Source organism: Centruroides vittatus, unplaced genomic scaffold (assembly GCF_030686945.1).
Source record: "Centruroides vittatus isolate TY-2023 unplaced genomic scaffold, ASM3068694v2 scaffold_324, whole genome shotgun sequence".
Classification (NCBI taxonomy): domain Eukaryota; kingdom Metazoa; phylum Arthropoda; class Arachnida; order Scorpiones; family Buthidae; genus Centruroides; species Centruroides vittatus.
Genome location: NW_027122701.1, coordinates 3409651 through 3427309, shown reverse-complemented (window position 1 = coordinate 3427309; position 17659 = coordinate 3409651). Strand labels below are relative to the sequence as shown.

At 28.2% G+C, this 17659-nt stretch overlaps 1 protein-coding gene across 2 annotated transcripts in view; it reads left to right on the top strand.

Moving 5' to 3' along the window:
• Asap (ArfGAP domain of ASAP) overlaps positions 1 to 17659 on the top strand; it is a 186342-nt gene that overhangs the window by 110559 nt on the left and 58124 nt on the right. For both annotated transcript variants that reach the window (XM_067286018.1, XM_067286019.1), the window contains exons 19-21: positions 2071 to 2156; positions 4276 to 4459; positions 4579 to 4695. In XM_067286018.1, the coding sequence (XP_067142119.1) occupies positions 2071 to 2156; positions 4276 to 4459; positions 4579 to 4695 (387 nt within the window). The remainder of the gene's footprint in view (positions 1 to 2070; positions 2157 to 4275; positions 4460 to 4578; positions 4696 to 17659) is intronic.

Genomic DNA, 17659 nt, shown 5'->3' with positions numbered 1-17659 from the left:
ACAGGTATCATTACTTAACACTAGGTAGCCCAATAGTTCAATTAATGTTAATGCATTTAAAATTAAAATTTTTTAAAAGCAGGCAAATTTATAAAACAAAAATTAAGGAAATTACTAAAAAAATTAAAATAAATTTAAATTTTATTATCTTTTGTACAAAATAATGCTAAAACAATTTCTATTGTTGTGTGTTAAAAGAAAAAAAAGAGTTGCAATTAATTAAAACATTCAAAAAATTCAGGTTAAATAAATTAATAATAATTTTAAAAAATAATTATAAAAGCTATAACTAAATTGATACTAAATAAATTAAAACTAAAAATAATAATAATAATTCTTAAAACTCTGGTCTTGAAACTGAAACCAAATTAAGAATGAAATCAAAACTACTAAAAATCAAATCAATTGAAAATTAAATTGTTTTTAAAAACCATTTAAAATTTGTTTTGAAATTTTCAAAATATAAATAAAATTAATTTTTAAATTTACATTTGTGTGGTGGTGATGAAATATTTTGTTTCTAATATATATACAGATAAAAATTACTAAAAATAATATAAAAACTAAAACTAAATCTGTATATCTGTATTCTGTATATAACCAAAACTTTTTATTCAAAATTCAAACTTACCAAATGGTTGTTATGGGAGCAAATGAATAGCCATTGTTCCAAGTCCAAGTCAAAAGTGAAGACATTTTGTCTCTCATATCTCTACACAAATTCCTTCCTTTTTCTTTGTTAACCCCTTTCACGAATTCATGCTGAGTCCACAGAGGAAGTTAACAGGTGGTACTTTTGAGGAATGAATTGTAGACCCCACTTGTGATCTGGTGTAACCTATTCATCACTGATTCTTTGTAAAGTGTTGGTTTTAGTTTCAGTGTTGACGGATCATTTTGCTTTTAATGTATTGCATGTATAGATAGATGTATGATTTAATTATAACAATTGTGAAATTTAACACATTATTGTTAATGTGATGTGATGTATTCTTTGTTTGTAAACTTACTTTAAATTTTTTACTTTGTTTGTTTTGAATAAAAACAAGTTGTAATATGTTCAGATAAAAATATATCAGACATATTATGCTTTGAGTTTCAGAAAGGATGAAGTCATGTCGTATAAACTGTAAAAAAATTTGTAATCTGTGAGGAAGATGATCCTAAACTTTGATTATGTGATATAGGGTTTAAAAAGTTCTGTTTAGGAAATTTTGAACTAAAGGATTCAAAATGTTCAGCATGCTCAAAAGCAGTCAATGAAATAAAATTGCAGGAAGAAATTGTTAAAAATTGATGAACAATACACAATATGTATAAAACTAAAAATAAAAAGGAAAAAAAAACCTCTGAAAATATAGTCATAACATGAGAGAAAGAGATGGTTGGGTGCATGACAAATTGTATTTATGCTTCAAGCACATTTTTTCTCAGCATGCACAGTTTGAACTTTGAACTTCAAAGTGAATTTTTGTTGAATTCATATCACATGAATTTAGATTGAAGAAAAGAATATTTGGAAAAGATAGATAAGATTTCTGGTAATCCTAATCATATTAAAGTTTGCTGACACTTAGCAGTGCCTGTAGACTATGAAAAACGGGGGGGGGCCGAGCTATAAAAAAAGAGCATCGTGCATTATGCAAGGAGCTTCAACCTATGATTCAACATTGGATTGGTGCTCCCACAAGATAGTGCCAGTTGCACTCAGGTCAATGCACAAATATAGTTTATTAGTTTCTTTTATATTTGAAGAATAACCTAGAAATCAAGAATTTTTTGTTGTTTCGGCTCCCCTGGAGATTAGTAAAGAGGCAACTCAGAAGAAAAGGGGACACATGTTCCAATGTACAGACATCCCTGCTGAAACTTCTTATCAGTATTCTTTAGTCTCCTGATTAAATTTAGTAAAAACTAATATTAAGTTTATTTTATTATATAATTTACTTATTTTTTTAAGATAATTGAAAGTTAAATTTTGAAGACAAGTTATAATAAAACATGTTTAACGAAAATATCATGTTTTATAAAATATATTTTAAGCATTTTATCTTTATTAATCACATTTAGATGAATGGAGAGACGAGTTTGCATGCAGCAATTGCTCAAGAAGATGGAACATCTTTACATATAGTTGACTTTCTTGTTCAAAATAGGTATCAAATATCTTTATTAATTCTTAGACAAATTATTAAATTTTAGAATAAGAAAAATATTGTGTTAACTTTATCATAATTTCATGTAGATCACTTACATGTTTAAATAGTGAACAGACTTAACTCCTGTTCATTTGTAGAGAATTAAGTTAAATAGTCAGCTTCTATACAGTTCTCTAGGATGTCATTATGTAGAAAAGGGAATAATTGGGAACTTGTCAGGTTATAAGTTAGAAATTCAGCTGTTCAGTAAGGGTCGTACTGGAATAAATTTAATCTGCCTAATAGAAAACAAGTAAGAGTATATATTGTATATCTTGGCAGATAAGACGAGGTATAAATTTTCAACAAAGTTTTATAGTTTTAGCATATATCTGCCCTATAAGACAACCCCCAAACTATCAATGGCCTATGAATTTTGTTTAGATCAACGATCATCATCTGAATAATAATACTGTATAGCATATATGGAATTATGTCCTATTTGTAATTTTTCAAATGAACAAATTTTATTTTCTTGCATCTGGCAGCACTGCCTTGTGATTGTTGCAAACATTTGCACTGATTCGGCATTAGGATAATGACCTTGACTATTCACAAAAATGTTGTATGGGCTATTCTATTTTGTGCACATACCCTACACTCGATTAGTAAATAATTACGGTTGTTTGTTTTTTTATAATGGTTTTAATTTATATAAATTTTAATCTAATTTTTTTTGTATCTGTCCTATAAGACAACCCTGGATTTTGGAGGCCTTTTTTTATGATTCAACTATCATCTTATCTGCCGAGATATATGGTAATAACATTTATTTAAAGTGTTGCTTGACAGAGAAAATGAACAGGAGACGACTAAAGGCCATGGCATACAGATATGTGTCTTTGATGATTTGAGGAGGGAAAAATCATAAATGTAATGATTATGTTTGTTTTATAAAGAATTTTGATAGTTCCTAAAGAAATTCCTGATGACTATATATTAGAGGTGGGGAATCTGCAATGTTCAAGTTTTGTGAGGCTTTTCACGACTCTTAATGCAACCTGATAAAGTATAAAAATGATAAAATTCACAAGAATAGAATTAAACTTATTAATTATGACTAAGACTACCAGAATTGTGCAAATTATGCAATGATACATATTGAAATATGTATTTTTTGTTAAATTTACTAAAATTTTTCAGCATTTTGAGAAATAGCAATATAACAATATAAAAGGTTTTCTTATTTATTTCCTTTCAACTTATACACATAATTTGGCCAAAGATTGTTGATTTTTAATTTTACTTTTTTAAAGAATAGTTAGATCAGGATGGACATGTTTTTAATGCAGTTTTCTTAGACATGGGATATTCTTGATTTACCACATTGACAATACCAAGTATATTGAAATTCAAATATAAATGCATTTTCAGACTTTGTTCTGTCAGAGAATTCTTATCAGAGAGAATACATATAAATTAAACAAGAAATCTTAAAATATGAGAAACTTGTTTTGGCTTTTGTGTTACTAGGTGATACTTGTAATGCTGCAATTGCAAATTTACATAACAGACATATTTCTACATTCTTGTATCCAAAAGTGAACAAATTTAATAAAATTTTGATTTTTGTACTGATCGTCTGTTTTTTACAAATGCATTAATTTTTTTCTTATTAAAAAGACAAAAATGCAGTTAGTTTATATTCTACTCAGTGTATTATGTGAATTTACAATAAAATAAAATTTTCGGTTTATTTATTATATCTTATTTTTTGTTTTCTATAACAGTTTCCTTGTAAGGTTTAAATTTTTATACTGTAAAGTAATGCTTAATTTTATTATTAAATGTCTAGCTGTTAAATTATATTAGTCTGGTCATCACAACTCTATATTTGTATTCACTTATAGGTATGCCTCAGATAATGAGGAACCTCAGATTATTGGGGTCTACTGTATTATATTGATATCTAAGATTAATTTATGAAACAATATGTTTTTATCAATGTTGCTTAATGTTTTAATACACACTAATAATTTAGTTTTATGTTATATCTTTAAGAAGAAAATTAATAATTTTTATATGTAGTCGGTGTGTACAGATTAAATAAGTAAATGTATTGAGTGACTTTTTTCAGCCCAAGTTTGGATAAACAGACAAAAGATGGGAGTACTGCTCTCCATGTATGTGCTACATATAATCAGTCAGAATGTATGAAGTTACTACTGCGAAGTGGAGCAAATCCACAAATAGAGAATTCCGAAGGAAAAACTCCAATGGATGTTTCAAAAGAAAAAGGATTTCATATTTGTATGGAATTGGTAAATAATGCTATATAATATAAAGTCAACTTTTAAATTTTTATAAATTAATATTAATTCAGTGTAATAAAATTAACTTACATGAAATATTAAGGCAAATTTTGATTTTAATTTATTAGCTAGAACATGCATTACAAAATAAGAAAACTTTATTTGAAAATGTCAGCATAGATTGGGGTTTATCTCAAGATGATGGTTCAACTGATTTTAGCGATGAAGATTTTGCAGATGAACGAGTAAGTATGAATAATGTGTTTAATGATATAGTATTTAAAACAGTAATAATTTTTAAAATTTTGACTAGTTATGAAAACAAAATGCATTTTACAGTTTATATTACATTTTGAAAATTACCATTTTTTATACATTGTATTCTTAATACCGAATACATATAAATTAAACAAATATACAACTGGATTATCATTATGCCATAATAAGACTACTTAATTAACTAGATATTATTCAATTGGCAACAGATAGCCACAATTTTGTGTTAAATTTAATCAGAAATAAATAAATTTAATTTAGAAACAAGTCTCACTTCAGACTAGTTTTTTCTTTCAAAATATTCTAAATTAAATTTAATTATTTTTCATTATTAAATTTAACATAACATGGCAACTTAATTGATGTGTGTTACATGCACAGCCACCATCTTGAATGCAACTCCGAGACTGTAAATGGGAAGAGGGTCATGTGACAAATCATTTACAGTCAGAACTTCACAAGAAATTGATTGCTGATGGATTTCTTGACCTACCTCAAATGGTTAGAGTTATTAATGTTTCTCCTTTGTTGTTACAGATTGAAGAACAGACAACACAATGTCCCTAACACAGGTAGAATGCATTGAAATTGTCCTGATGACAAGGAAGGGAAGTTCCAGGTTGATTGCACTGGCCTGAACATTTCTTATCTTGGACCAATCCATCTCCCTGAATTTCTGGAGTAGGTTGGCAACTGCTACGTGTGACACAAGCCCTCAGTGTGGATGACCTTGATTAAACTCCTGTGCAATCAACCTGGAACTTCTCTCTTCTGCCATCAGGATGATTTTGATGCATTCTCCCTGTGTTAGGGACATTATGTTATGTTCTTCAACCTATAACAACAAAGGAAACACATTAATAATTCTGTAACTATTTGAGATAGGTCAATAAATCTTTCAGCAATCAATTCTTTGTGAAGTTCTGACCTTAAATGATGTGTCACATGATCCCCTTTCCATTTACAGTTTCGGAGTTGCATTCAAGATGGTGGCTGTGCATGTAACACAGGACTGTGGAGTCGGTAAAAAAACACTCGACTCTGACTCCTGATAATTTTAGTAGGCTGACTTTGACTCCTGACTCTGGCAAAATTAAATACTAAGTCATCTTATAGGGGGCAGAGGCACTCATAGGGGGTACCAATTCTGAACTCTGAAAGGAGCCCTGAATTTGTGTAAATGCCCTGTTTGCACAAATACTTTTATAGTTAGTATTTTTAATATCTAACTTACATTAATATTTATTTGTATAAAAAAATTAATTTTTAATAAGAGGAGAAAGGAGGGCGATGAAATTCGACATCTACATATCTTTATTCTACAGCATTTGTAGTTCAATTTCATTCTTCCAGAAAAGTTAGTCCAACTAAAAGATGTTCAATCTAGCTACTTCAGCTTCTTGTTCAGAAAAGAAAAATATATACACTGATCAATTAGTCTGGCTTATTCGGAAAAATAGAGTACTCATTTAGAGCAGGGATAATAAAGAATGATTTAAAAAATATTCAAATTCAATTGGGTTAAAATAATTTAACTACCAAACATAAATACTTCAAAGAAAACTACATATTTAATAAATTAAATTGCTGCATTTTGTATTTAAAATAAATGAATTATAACAAAATACAAAAACATTTTAAAAAATTAATAAATATAAAATAAGTTTTCTTTCATTTAAATAAAAAAATTAAATTAAATCTGAAGTGCCGGAGTCAGACTTGACATATTTTTCCCGACTCCGACTCCTCTGGCCAGGAATTCCAGCTGACTCTGGCTCCACAGTCCCGGTGTAACATGCATCAATCTGTTTTCCTCTTGGTGTAATGTGTTTTTGACATGAATGAATTAACTTTGGGTACATTCTATATTCTGTAGCAAGGATGTTAAGTGACTTTCTTTACCATCCTCTAATCTAACCTAAAATATTGGCTGTAGGCTGTCCTTGTGTATAAGCTGCAGAAGCAAAACTAATACAGGAACATTAACTTTTTCATCGATAAGATGCTCTTCTATATATAGACTCTATACTCTTATATATAGGTAAAGTAATACTGTTTCTTTTCTATTGATTTTAGAATAAAAACCAATAGAAAAGGAACAGTTACTTTTGAAGCAATTTGGTGAAACAATGAATTTTTGAATAAGTTTTCTACCTTGTGTAGGTTGTGGTCTATAGCCAAGGCTTTAGGATATTTAAAAGTGTAAGCTAATAAAATATATACTTAGACTATATATCCAAAATATATTTTTGGGGGGGAAATTAGTCATAAAGCATATGTATTAGCATGAACATAATTAAATGTTTGTTTTTTTTTAGAATGTTTTAGAACTCTCTCAAACAGTTATGATGATAGTAAATTTGGTTAATATATTGAAGGCATGTTGGACGGATTTCACAAAAAATATTTTAATTTAAAAATTTATTGATAGGGGAAAATTTATACTGTGTTTTATTGATGGAAAATTTATACTGTGTTTTATTGATAGGGGAAAATTTATACTGTGTAAGCTGAAACACATTACATGGTACAGACAAATGAATAACAAAGATAAATCTGAAAGTAAAGATGAATTTCTTTGTGTTGCATTTATAGTAATGAAGTATCCATGACAGTTAATAATGACATATCAATGGGAATAGCACTTAAATTTCAGTTATGTGACATGTAAGAATTGTTTTCACAATTTAAAGAACTTCAGTTCAGTTATGATTAAGTTGATGTTGTTTTTTGTAGCCATTGTTTCTAGAGATCAGAAATACATTTAGTACAGTGTTCTCAACAGCAGAGCATGACAAGTCTGAAAGAATGTTTTATCTTATATATAAAATTCTCGTGTCACAATGTTAGTTACCTTACTCCTCCGAAACGGCTTTACCGATTTCTACCAAATTTGATATGCATATTCAGTAGGTCTGAGAATCGGCTACTATCTATTTTTCATACCCCTACACCATTTCCCCCTTTCAAAAATATATTTATATATGGATTAAGGCTTTTATGTCCAACAGATGGCGCTAACTTCCGACGACCTAAGTTTGCTTTCTGTCAGGCATTCTGCTTTTTTGTGAGAATGGACTGAAGCAGATCATTTTCTATCTATCTATATAAATAAAATATAACGTTCGTTTGTTCCTACCGATTCCTTTGAAATTTTGACACAACGTTGCATTCGAATACGCACGTGTTTTTATATAATATACATGTCGAAATTCCCCCCAGTGGGGGAGATGGACGGGATTAAGGCTTACCGTGAAGAACTCGGCTTCTATTATACTATTTTACATGCGGTTTTTTGCATTTTTAATTGCGTTTTAATACGTTACGTCAACAGAATATACACTAAAAAGGGATTTTTCGATATTCCCCAGCGGGAAAAGTGACGGGATTAAGGCTTACTGTGAAGAACTCGGCTTTTATTATACTATTTTAGATGTGTTTTTGATTGCGTTTTAATAGGGTACGTCAAGAGAATGTACACTAAAAAGGGATTTTTTGAAATTCCCCCACGGCGGAAGTGTTATACATTTATAATAGATACATTTTGAGCCACAACGTGTGGCTGGGTCAGCTAGTACTTGTATAATATTATCCTGTAACAGGCATCTTGTCAGAAAATTACCAAGGGGACTAGTTGAATAAACAACGCATTTATATATTAAAAAAAATAACATTTTATGTCTTCAAGAAAACCTTCAATTGCCTGTAACACATTTAATTGCATTCTCATTTGATGCAATATTGCAGTTATATTTATAATTTTGTCAATGTCAACATGAAAATCTTAATCACAATGAATTAGGGGCAGTTCCTGTAAGGTGACATTCAGTCATTATTGCTCTCATATAGTTATTCATTTCTTTTCAACATGTTGGTTTATTTTTTGGCATTTACATGATGATATGGGGATTGTGACACAAAGTTTTAACAACACAAAAAGGTTTGGAAGCATATCTGGATTCCATGCTATTGTGAGGACCCTGCAATATCTTATCACAAAGCCAATGTTGTCTAGCATAAAGAAATTGGGAGTGTCTGCAGACCCATTAGTATTCACTGATGATGTGTATGCTTTAAGGCTACCAAATTAGATACTTTCAGAATAGATCTTACACTGTATAACAACAGAATGTAAATTGTATTGAATGAGATTTCTGAATTTTCAAAACAGTGGTCACTTTGAATATCATCATCATGATCATGAATAAACTCTAGATTTTTTTAATTGTGAAAGCAATTCTTCTTGCATGTTAGTAACTATAATTAATGCAATATTTATTCCCTTTGATGTATTATTGCTGTAATTTCAATACAAAACTTAATTTTTACTTTCAGATGTGTTTTTGTTATTTATTTGTACTTTTAAGGATAAAGTTCCTAAACTCAACAGATAAATAAGTGAATAATATTTTATATTATTTTAATGACTATTTTACTTCAGTAGAAGAATTTTATTCATGAAAAATAATATTTTTTTTCTGAAATGTATTTTAAATTATTTGTAAATGATACTAAAAGAATGTTTAATTTCATATTATTGTATTTTATTAAACTAGCTATTGTAAATGCACATGCATCAACAGCTTGAACACTATTTTATAATTATTTTATACATAGAACATAAAAATGCATCTAATTTAAAATCAATTTTAAAAAATTTATATGCATGTAATAATTACTTTAAAAATGTAGTTAGAATTAAAAGCATAATTACAGTGTATAAAAAAATAGAAATGCATTTTAGAAAAATATTTCATTAGCCTATTCCAGTCATTTTACTTCCTGATTGGTGGGGGACAACTCTAAAGTTCAGGATCCCTACCACATTCAGATCCTGCTTTTCTTTTTGCTGCCTTCTAACCAGAGAAAATTTTTACATGATGGGAGTGTTAGCTGTACACACAAGCCTCAACCTGGAGTAGTAGTGACCCTGCCATGGTCTTGCCCTTATCCTTTGACCTATTCAGCATGGGTATCCTTGTTGGTAGCAAAGCTGCTGCTGTCAAAACTCACATGATCTAGAGGACATGCAAATCTGCTCACCGCATCAAGGTGGGGGGATCTTGCATATTCACTTAATAATGAAAACTCATATGAGAATAACATTAATTAGTTAAAAGAGAACCAAATTGTTCATCCTGTTTTGTTAAGCTTTAAAAATGATTTACAAAGCAGTCCTTGCCATTATTTATGTATGTAAATATATTTATGAATATTTTCTCATTTTTAGAATTTAAAATAGAAAATAAGATACTGTTGATAGAAATAGAATTGAATCTACTTGTAGTATTTATAATAATGAACTTGACTATCTAAATATGTTTTGGAGTAATTTATCAAGTCACTTAAACCTTTAAGATTTAAGTGACTCTGATAATGCAGGAAAAGAATATGCTTTATATATGAATCAAATTTTGAGTTTAACAAGAACCAACTTTTTATTTTATTTGTATAATGAATGTGGTTATAATCTGTTACTTAAATATATTTTGATTATTATTTGGAAGTTATGCATTCTAATCTGAATTTTTTAAAATAAAATTACATTTGCAACAATTTTCCATAACTCTAGCATAATGATTTTAGAATTGATCATATGATAAGTAGAAAACAATGGTTTATTTGTAGTTATTAATAGTTCTAAATTTATCTAACATTTAATTTTGAAAAATTAAATATATATTGGTAATGAATTAATTGAAATAACAAGTAATTTGTAAAAAAAATTAAAATTAATCTCATTAATATTTTTATCAAATAAATGATTAATAAAATGTGTTATTGTTATATAATTAATATTTACATATGTTATATCTTACATTTGTTATATTTAAAATTCACTATTAAGGTATAGTTAAATTAATTAAAGAAACTAAGTATTAGAAAAGTATTTCATTATAAAATAAAAATATGTAATATACAGTCAGCAAATAGTTGATTTAAAGAAAAGTTTTTGATCTAATGATGATCAAATTTTAATCTGTTGATTCTTATTAAAGTTATTAATTCTTATATCAAAAAAAGTGTTAAATTTTACAGCTTTTCTTAATAAGTCTATTTATATGAAATTTTAGAATTAGTAAAAAATACCTGGTTATTAATTCACTAAAATAATTACACTTAATAAAATTAATATTAAAAAAAACCTTAAATTCAGTAAAAATGGAATGTTTATTAATGAAACAAATGTTTTTGACCATGTACAGTACATGTACAATGGCCATCATTATATTCTAGAATGGTATATAATAGAACATGTATAAAATTTCATTCTAGAACTGAAAAGGGCCATTGAACATGGTCAAAAACATTTGTTCCATTAATAAACATTCCATTTTTACTGAATTTAAGGTTTTTTGATACTATTTGTAAATACATCCAGTTTTTGGAGTTCTTTTCATTGCACTTAATATTTTCCAAGAGTCAAAAAAGTTATTTTGATTAAATGTTTTAAGTTTTTACAATTTCATTTTCAGATTGACGATCAAATTCATACCTTAATTATGAAAAAATATATTTAAAACAAACACTTAAAATCTATTAAATGGACCATCCTCTCAGGTTACAATTCTGAATTGTTTACAAATCTCAAATGTCTGACAAAATTTAAATAGACAAAAATTAAATACATTAATAAAAACAAAATGGTAATTAACAAACTAAACCCATTATCATGAGAACTCTTGAAGCAAAGTTCTCTTGAAAAGTGCACTGGAGTGTATTTCTAAATTCATTGAAAAAACAACTGCTAGTGAAGCATAGTGATGTCTCAATGATTACCAATTAAAAATTAATTCAAATCATAATTGGCAATTAGCAGATAAAGCATTGAATTAACATGGCTGACCTTACAAAACATTCTTATTGTAATGTTTTTATTTTGAATAATGTTTATTAAAAAAAGTACAAAGAGAACAAAAGAGTACTAAAGTAAAGCAGAAATAAAGACTCTATTTAAGTGGTTCATATGTATATCAATGTGTTTATATGTGACTCTCATTTGTTGAGGCAGAAAATTATAACTGTTATATACAGGATATTTATTTAAAAATTAGAACTCATAATACATACATAGGCAGACACAGAATTATGTTAGGTATACAATAGACTTTACTTAGGAGATTGCACAAACAAGTGTGTTTTCATGAGAAAGGCACTGCACTGCATTCTTTGCAAGTAGAGATGAATCTGACATGCACTGAGATGAGACTAAGATCATCAGGAATGTGGATTCCAAGACATGTAAATGAGGAGGGAAATTTATGAATGAAAACTGGTAAGAAATTGCTGACATGCCAGGGAGTGTGAGTTGTTTTCATTATTTTAGAAGATATATAAGGTCTCATAAGAATGTGTCCATTATGTTATTTATTACCATTTAATTTATTAATGTATTTATTTTTTGGGCTGCAATTCGAAAAAATTGTAGACTTATAAATTCCCACTGTCATTTCTCTGCCTATCTGTCCTTAATCTTGAGAACAGAGTTAGATAGATGAAATCTGAGACCAGATATGGAAAGCTTTGGGGAAGGATGTTCGATTAATGATATATGAACTTCTGATGCAAACCTGAAGCCATGTTATTTCAATTCAAAAATTTTCTCCTGAAAGGACTGATAGATGACTGGCATGACTGTACAGGGTTAAGACACTACAGTACTAATTTGAGATGGAGAACATATATTTTAAATTAAATTAATTAAAAATATGATTAAAAATTGCAACCAAAGCATTGTGACGATGTCACAATAAATAATTGTTCATTGTATATTTAAATTTCATCAGGCGTTCAAAATTTATATTTTAAATTTATGTCAAGATTTAAACTTTTTATTTGAACATTTGTAATGCATTTCTAATTTAATCTAATGATGATCTATTAAACAACTTGTGAAAATCTTTATTTTAAATATGAGTTACATTCACTGCTAAGGTATGGTGATTTTTTTGTCTGTTAACTGAAAACAGAAAGCATTCACTGTTATCTTCAAAGCCATTCAAATAAAACAGCAAAATATTTAAATGAAAACAAAAAACATTTGTAGTGAAAATCTTTCTTTGAAACTTCAGTCAGATGTGATTTTTGTAAACATAACTTACCTTGCAAAGTATTAATTTAATTCAGAAATTCTTAGATTTTTAATTAATCTTGAATTGAATCTTTATTTACACATAACTTTACAAAATTATAGCCAATAATAAATAATTTAAAATGCTTTCTCTATTTATGTTTCTAATACATATAATAAACAATGACTTCATAATGTATAAGATCATTGCTTGTAGTCTTTCAAGTAAATCATATATTATCTGATCTGTTACTAATACATAATTTAGAGATGAGTTTAGCTAGTAAATAATACTTTCATATAGAGTTTCTCTGAAGATAGAAATACTGCCACTTTATAAAAGAATTAATTTACCATGTTTTTGCCTTATAAGATGCACCTTTTTGTACCTAAAATTTATCTCAAAATTAAGATGGATCTTATACTGTAAAGAATATTTTTTCTCAAAATATTGACTTGAGAAATGAGATGCATCCAATACAGTGGTGCATCTTAAAAGACAAAAAACGAAACGTGATATTTATTACTTAAATTTTGATGTGGTCTAGAAGAGTTACTTTTATTATTTAATTGGCTAAATTCCCTAAATTACTTATTGGTAATTTGATCATTTCAATTTTTATATGAATTTTTTCTTGATTGCTTTAGATCAAAAAACTTTGTTGGTGCTGTTGAATTAAAAATCATAGATTTTTTTTTTTATTAGGAACTTTTAGTAAATGTTTCTATAAATTAAATTATTTTACAATTGAAGGCAAAATAACAATTTTAAAATGTCAACCTAAATAATACAGTTTCTAATTAATAAAATTCATCCTGTTTTTAAATAAAGTGTTTAGCAATTTTAATATTTGATAAATAACTTTCATATTCTGGCTATTTCTTATTCCAGTTCTGGGTCTTAGGAGCAAGTACATACAAAGGCTTGATAAATGGTACAACTAGGATCATGCCACACATCAGGAAGCTCTCTCTCTCCTCAATAGATCAGAGAGAGGGGGAGGAGAAGTTTTCAATTTCAGTGGTAAATACCTGTCCCTTCTTCCTTGGCATGATTGGCATTAAGCTTGCCATACTGCTGAACATTATCCACCATAAAAGCATGTAGCATGAAACCATAAGTTTATTTTTAAATACTTGGTGGCATGATCAAAATTTTATTTGAAAGGTCATAAACATGCCAAAAATATCTATCAAGTTTTCTGTTGGGATTTTTTACAGAATTAATTTTCAAATGAAATATTTTTTTTATTTTTTGAAAAAGTTTTTTGCATGTTGTTAAAATTTTTTGGCAACTATAAAAAAATATTAAAAATCATTTTTTATGCTTCTCAAGATAAAATTGCTGAACTTTAAGGAAATCAAATGTTTTGTTAAATATTTTTATATAATCACACATTATTTTTCAGAGATTAATATATAATTAATTATTCATTGTAATTTATATGATCATTATAAGAAATATAATTAATGAAAATTTAAATAGATGATTTTATTTTCTGTATGTTGAAAATAATTATTTAATTATTAAGTAATTTTTAGCTTTTTTGAATAAAATTTTTGCAAAGATGATTTTTTTTCACTTTTGTCAAGTTATTTTTTATTCAAATTCCATATTTATTGGAATTTTGTAAAATTCTAAAATTCAGTCTTTGTTCCAGTCTTTTTTGAAATCATTGTATTGCATCTTATTTATTCTTCAGAATTTCCACATATAAAAAGCATCAAAATCAGTTTCAAGTATAGTTAAAATATGATCAAAGAAATTTGATACTGTTCATCAATTCAAAATATATCAAATTTCAGAATAAATATTAAATTTACATAAAAATAATTCATTTTGTGAGTACTTTTGACAGTATATAACAGTCATCTTCAGGCAAAATCATTCATAGAGAACAAAACATTGAAATTCAAGAAAAAGAACCCAAACATCAACTGAAATTTTTTTTTCAAATTCCTTGTCCTTCATATGCATGGAAAATTTAAATTACATATATGCAATTTATGAAATTATACAATAATACAAAAATACAATGATACGTAAAAGAAAACATCAAGAATAAAATTAGATTAAAATAAAATGCATAAATAATAATAAATTATACAGTCAACAAGCAAATAAACATGTAGTGGAGCAATGCCACTACAAGGTGTTTTATCAGGAACTACGTGATTCACAACTTTAGAAGATTAAACAGTGCTATCCACAACTCTGGTATATCTAGTGTGGGAGAGCTGCATGATGCCATTGTTGAGATGTAACAGGATTTCTATATGAATCCTGTTACAATCCCCACAGCATTTTAGGGGGGGAGTTTGCGACTAAAGTGGCTCAAAGTTACTCTCTATCGCTTTGTTAACTAGCTCTGTTGTACATTTGTTACATATTGCATCATCACTATGCTCTGCAAGACAGAGATGGAGCATTCTAGTAATGGCTCCATGTATAATAGTTTCAACCCAGTTATGGGATTTTGTAAGGATATAGTATACTCACCAGACTTTTCATAGAGTGTAACCTTGTCTCTATCATTACAGAGTATCCTATGTAAGGTGGGCTGTGGTGCTAGTGGCAAAATACAGCCAAAATTCTTGAAAACTTGACAAATACATAATGAAGTGACACCTAGGTATAGAATGGCCAGTGTTACAAAAACTAATTCCTTCTTACAATACAAAGTGGATGATGGAAATAACATGCATTTGATCCAGTTGACTAGATGTTTAAACTTGGCTAAAGAATACCCAGTACCTTAAACTGCAAATTTAAAAAGGGAAAGCTCATCATCTACAAGGATATAAGAACATCCTGCATATCAGCACTATAATTGCCAATTTTTTGTACCTAGAGGGCTGAAAAGCCATAGAAGAAATGACATAAGAAGATTCACCAAATTTATGATATACAGAAAGCAAGATGCTGTTGTGAGATCTATATACAAGCAGATCCAAAAAAGAGTTCTTTGCATCTTTTCCTCTTCTTTAGTAAAGGAAATAGTCAGGAAAATAGTTGACAGTAATTGTAATAACTCCAGTAACTCTTTATCTGAACCTTCCCATGTTAGTAGAATATCATTAACATACACTCAAACCTGTTTTTGTGCAGTCTTTTTTTGTGCGGTATATGAATTTCAATCAAACTGGTATACCGCACAAAAAAAAAATTGCACAAAAAAAGAGTGCACAAAAACAGGTTTGAGTGTACTTCAAATACAGAAGAGAATAACATATGTTAAGAGGGGATCTAAAAACTTTGAATTCTATAGCTCTCATTACTAACTCTGCCAAAATGGCTGATAGAAACGGGCCCATAGACATGCCCTTCTGTTTCAAGTAAATGTTACTATTAAAACAGAAATAGTTTTGTTCTCAGTAATTAGCAAAAGCACCTCTCTCAACCTCAGTATTTGTGGAATGGGACAATCATTCTCAATTAGTAAGGTGTTTGCAAGCATGACTGCTTCAAAATGGAGTGCAGACAGGTATAAAGATACCACATCTATTTTGAAAAACAGTATGAATTTGGAGGTATAATCCCAACACTACTAACTATAAGGGACTTTGCTTCAAGAGGAGAACATATAACAAGATTGGAGGTAGTCACAAGAGCAGCGATTTTTTTTTTTTTTTTTTCTTTCTTAGCAAGTGCTTTTTTAGGAAATACGTTGAGTGGGAATGCTTATTCACTAAGAAATAAAGCAGCCGGGTAGATTTATACATTTTTACCAAAAAAAAAAAAATAGTTTGGGACATGTTACATTTGTCAGTGGATCTAGAAGTCCAGACAATCCTGATGTTACACCCGGCATAGTGACAACTTTTTACTTTTCTCAGCACTGAAGGGGTTGAATCTTTCTTCATTAACACCCTTCCTGATTGTAGAAGGAAATCATTAGCTCTATGCAAAAAGCCATCATTTCAAAATAATGTGTAATTTAAATTTTCTATGCATGTGCAGGACAAGCAATTTGAAAAAAATAATGGTTGATGTTTGGGTTCTTTTTCTTGAAACGTTAAATTTTATATTCAAGTTCATAATTGATAAAAGAGAGAATAGGTAAAGAGGATAAAATAAAAATGTATATGTTAGGAAAATTAGTAGAAATGTACACTATAATCATTAAATACTAAATGCATTATTTGAAACAGGTATTAAAAGTTCACACAAACTTGATTGAACAGGTTTAATCGGGGTTTGAGTACTTTCATTTGCAACATAGCAAATTTCTTTGGATATATTGAGAAAAGAGTGGAGCAAAGCTTTACTAAGGCAAATAGAATGTTTTTTTAAATTTAAAGAAAGAGCTTTGTTCCATTCTATTTTTAACTTTCCTGAGGAAGTTTGCAATGTTGCAGGTGAATGTAGCCTGATTAAAGCCATTTATTCACATGTTTGTATGAGTTTTTAACATCTGTTTTAAATTATCATATTTGATTTCGTATGTATTTGTTAGATTTAAATGTTAATAGATAAAAATTCAATTTCTTTTCATTAATATAACATTTTAATAAATATGAAAGTGGATGAAGTAAGTTTATGTTAATATAAGATTCATTTTAGATGAATAATTTATAAGATTTAAACTTTGTGAATGCCTCTCTATCCAAAAATAGATCTGCTCTTTTTCATTTAAATAAAGTAGATTTTTTTCAAATTTTAGAAGAAATCACTACTACTACTACTATATATATAATAAATACATTCATTAACAAAAATTTATGCATAGAGGAGGCATTGGAGTCAAATGAAACTTTATTAGTGTGAATGTAATAATTATAGTGAAGTGATTACAATATAGCAAAGAAACAGTTTCCTGTGCAACAATTTAAATGAATCATTAGTACCTTAGAATCACCTC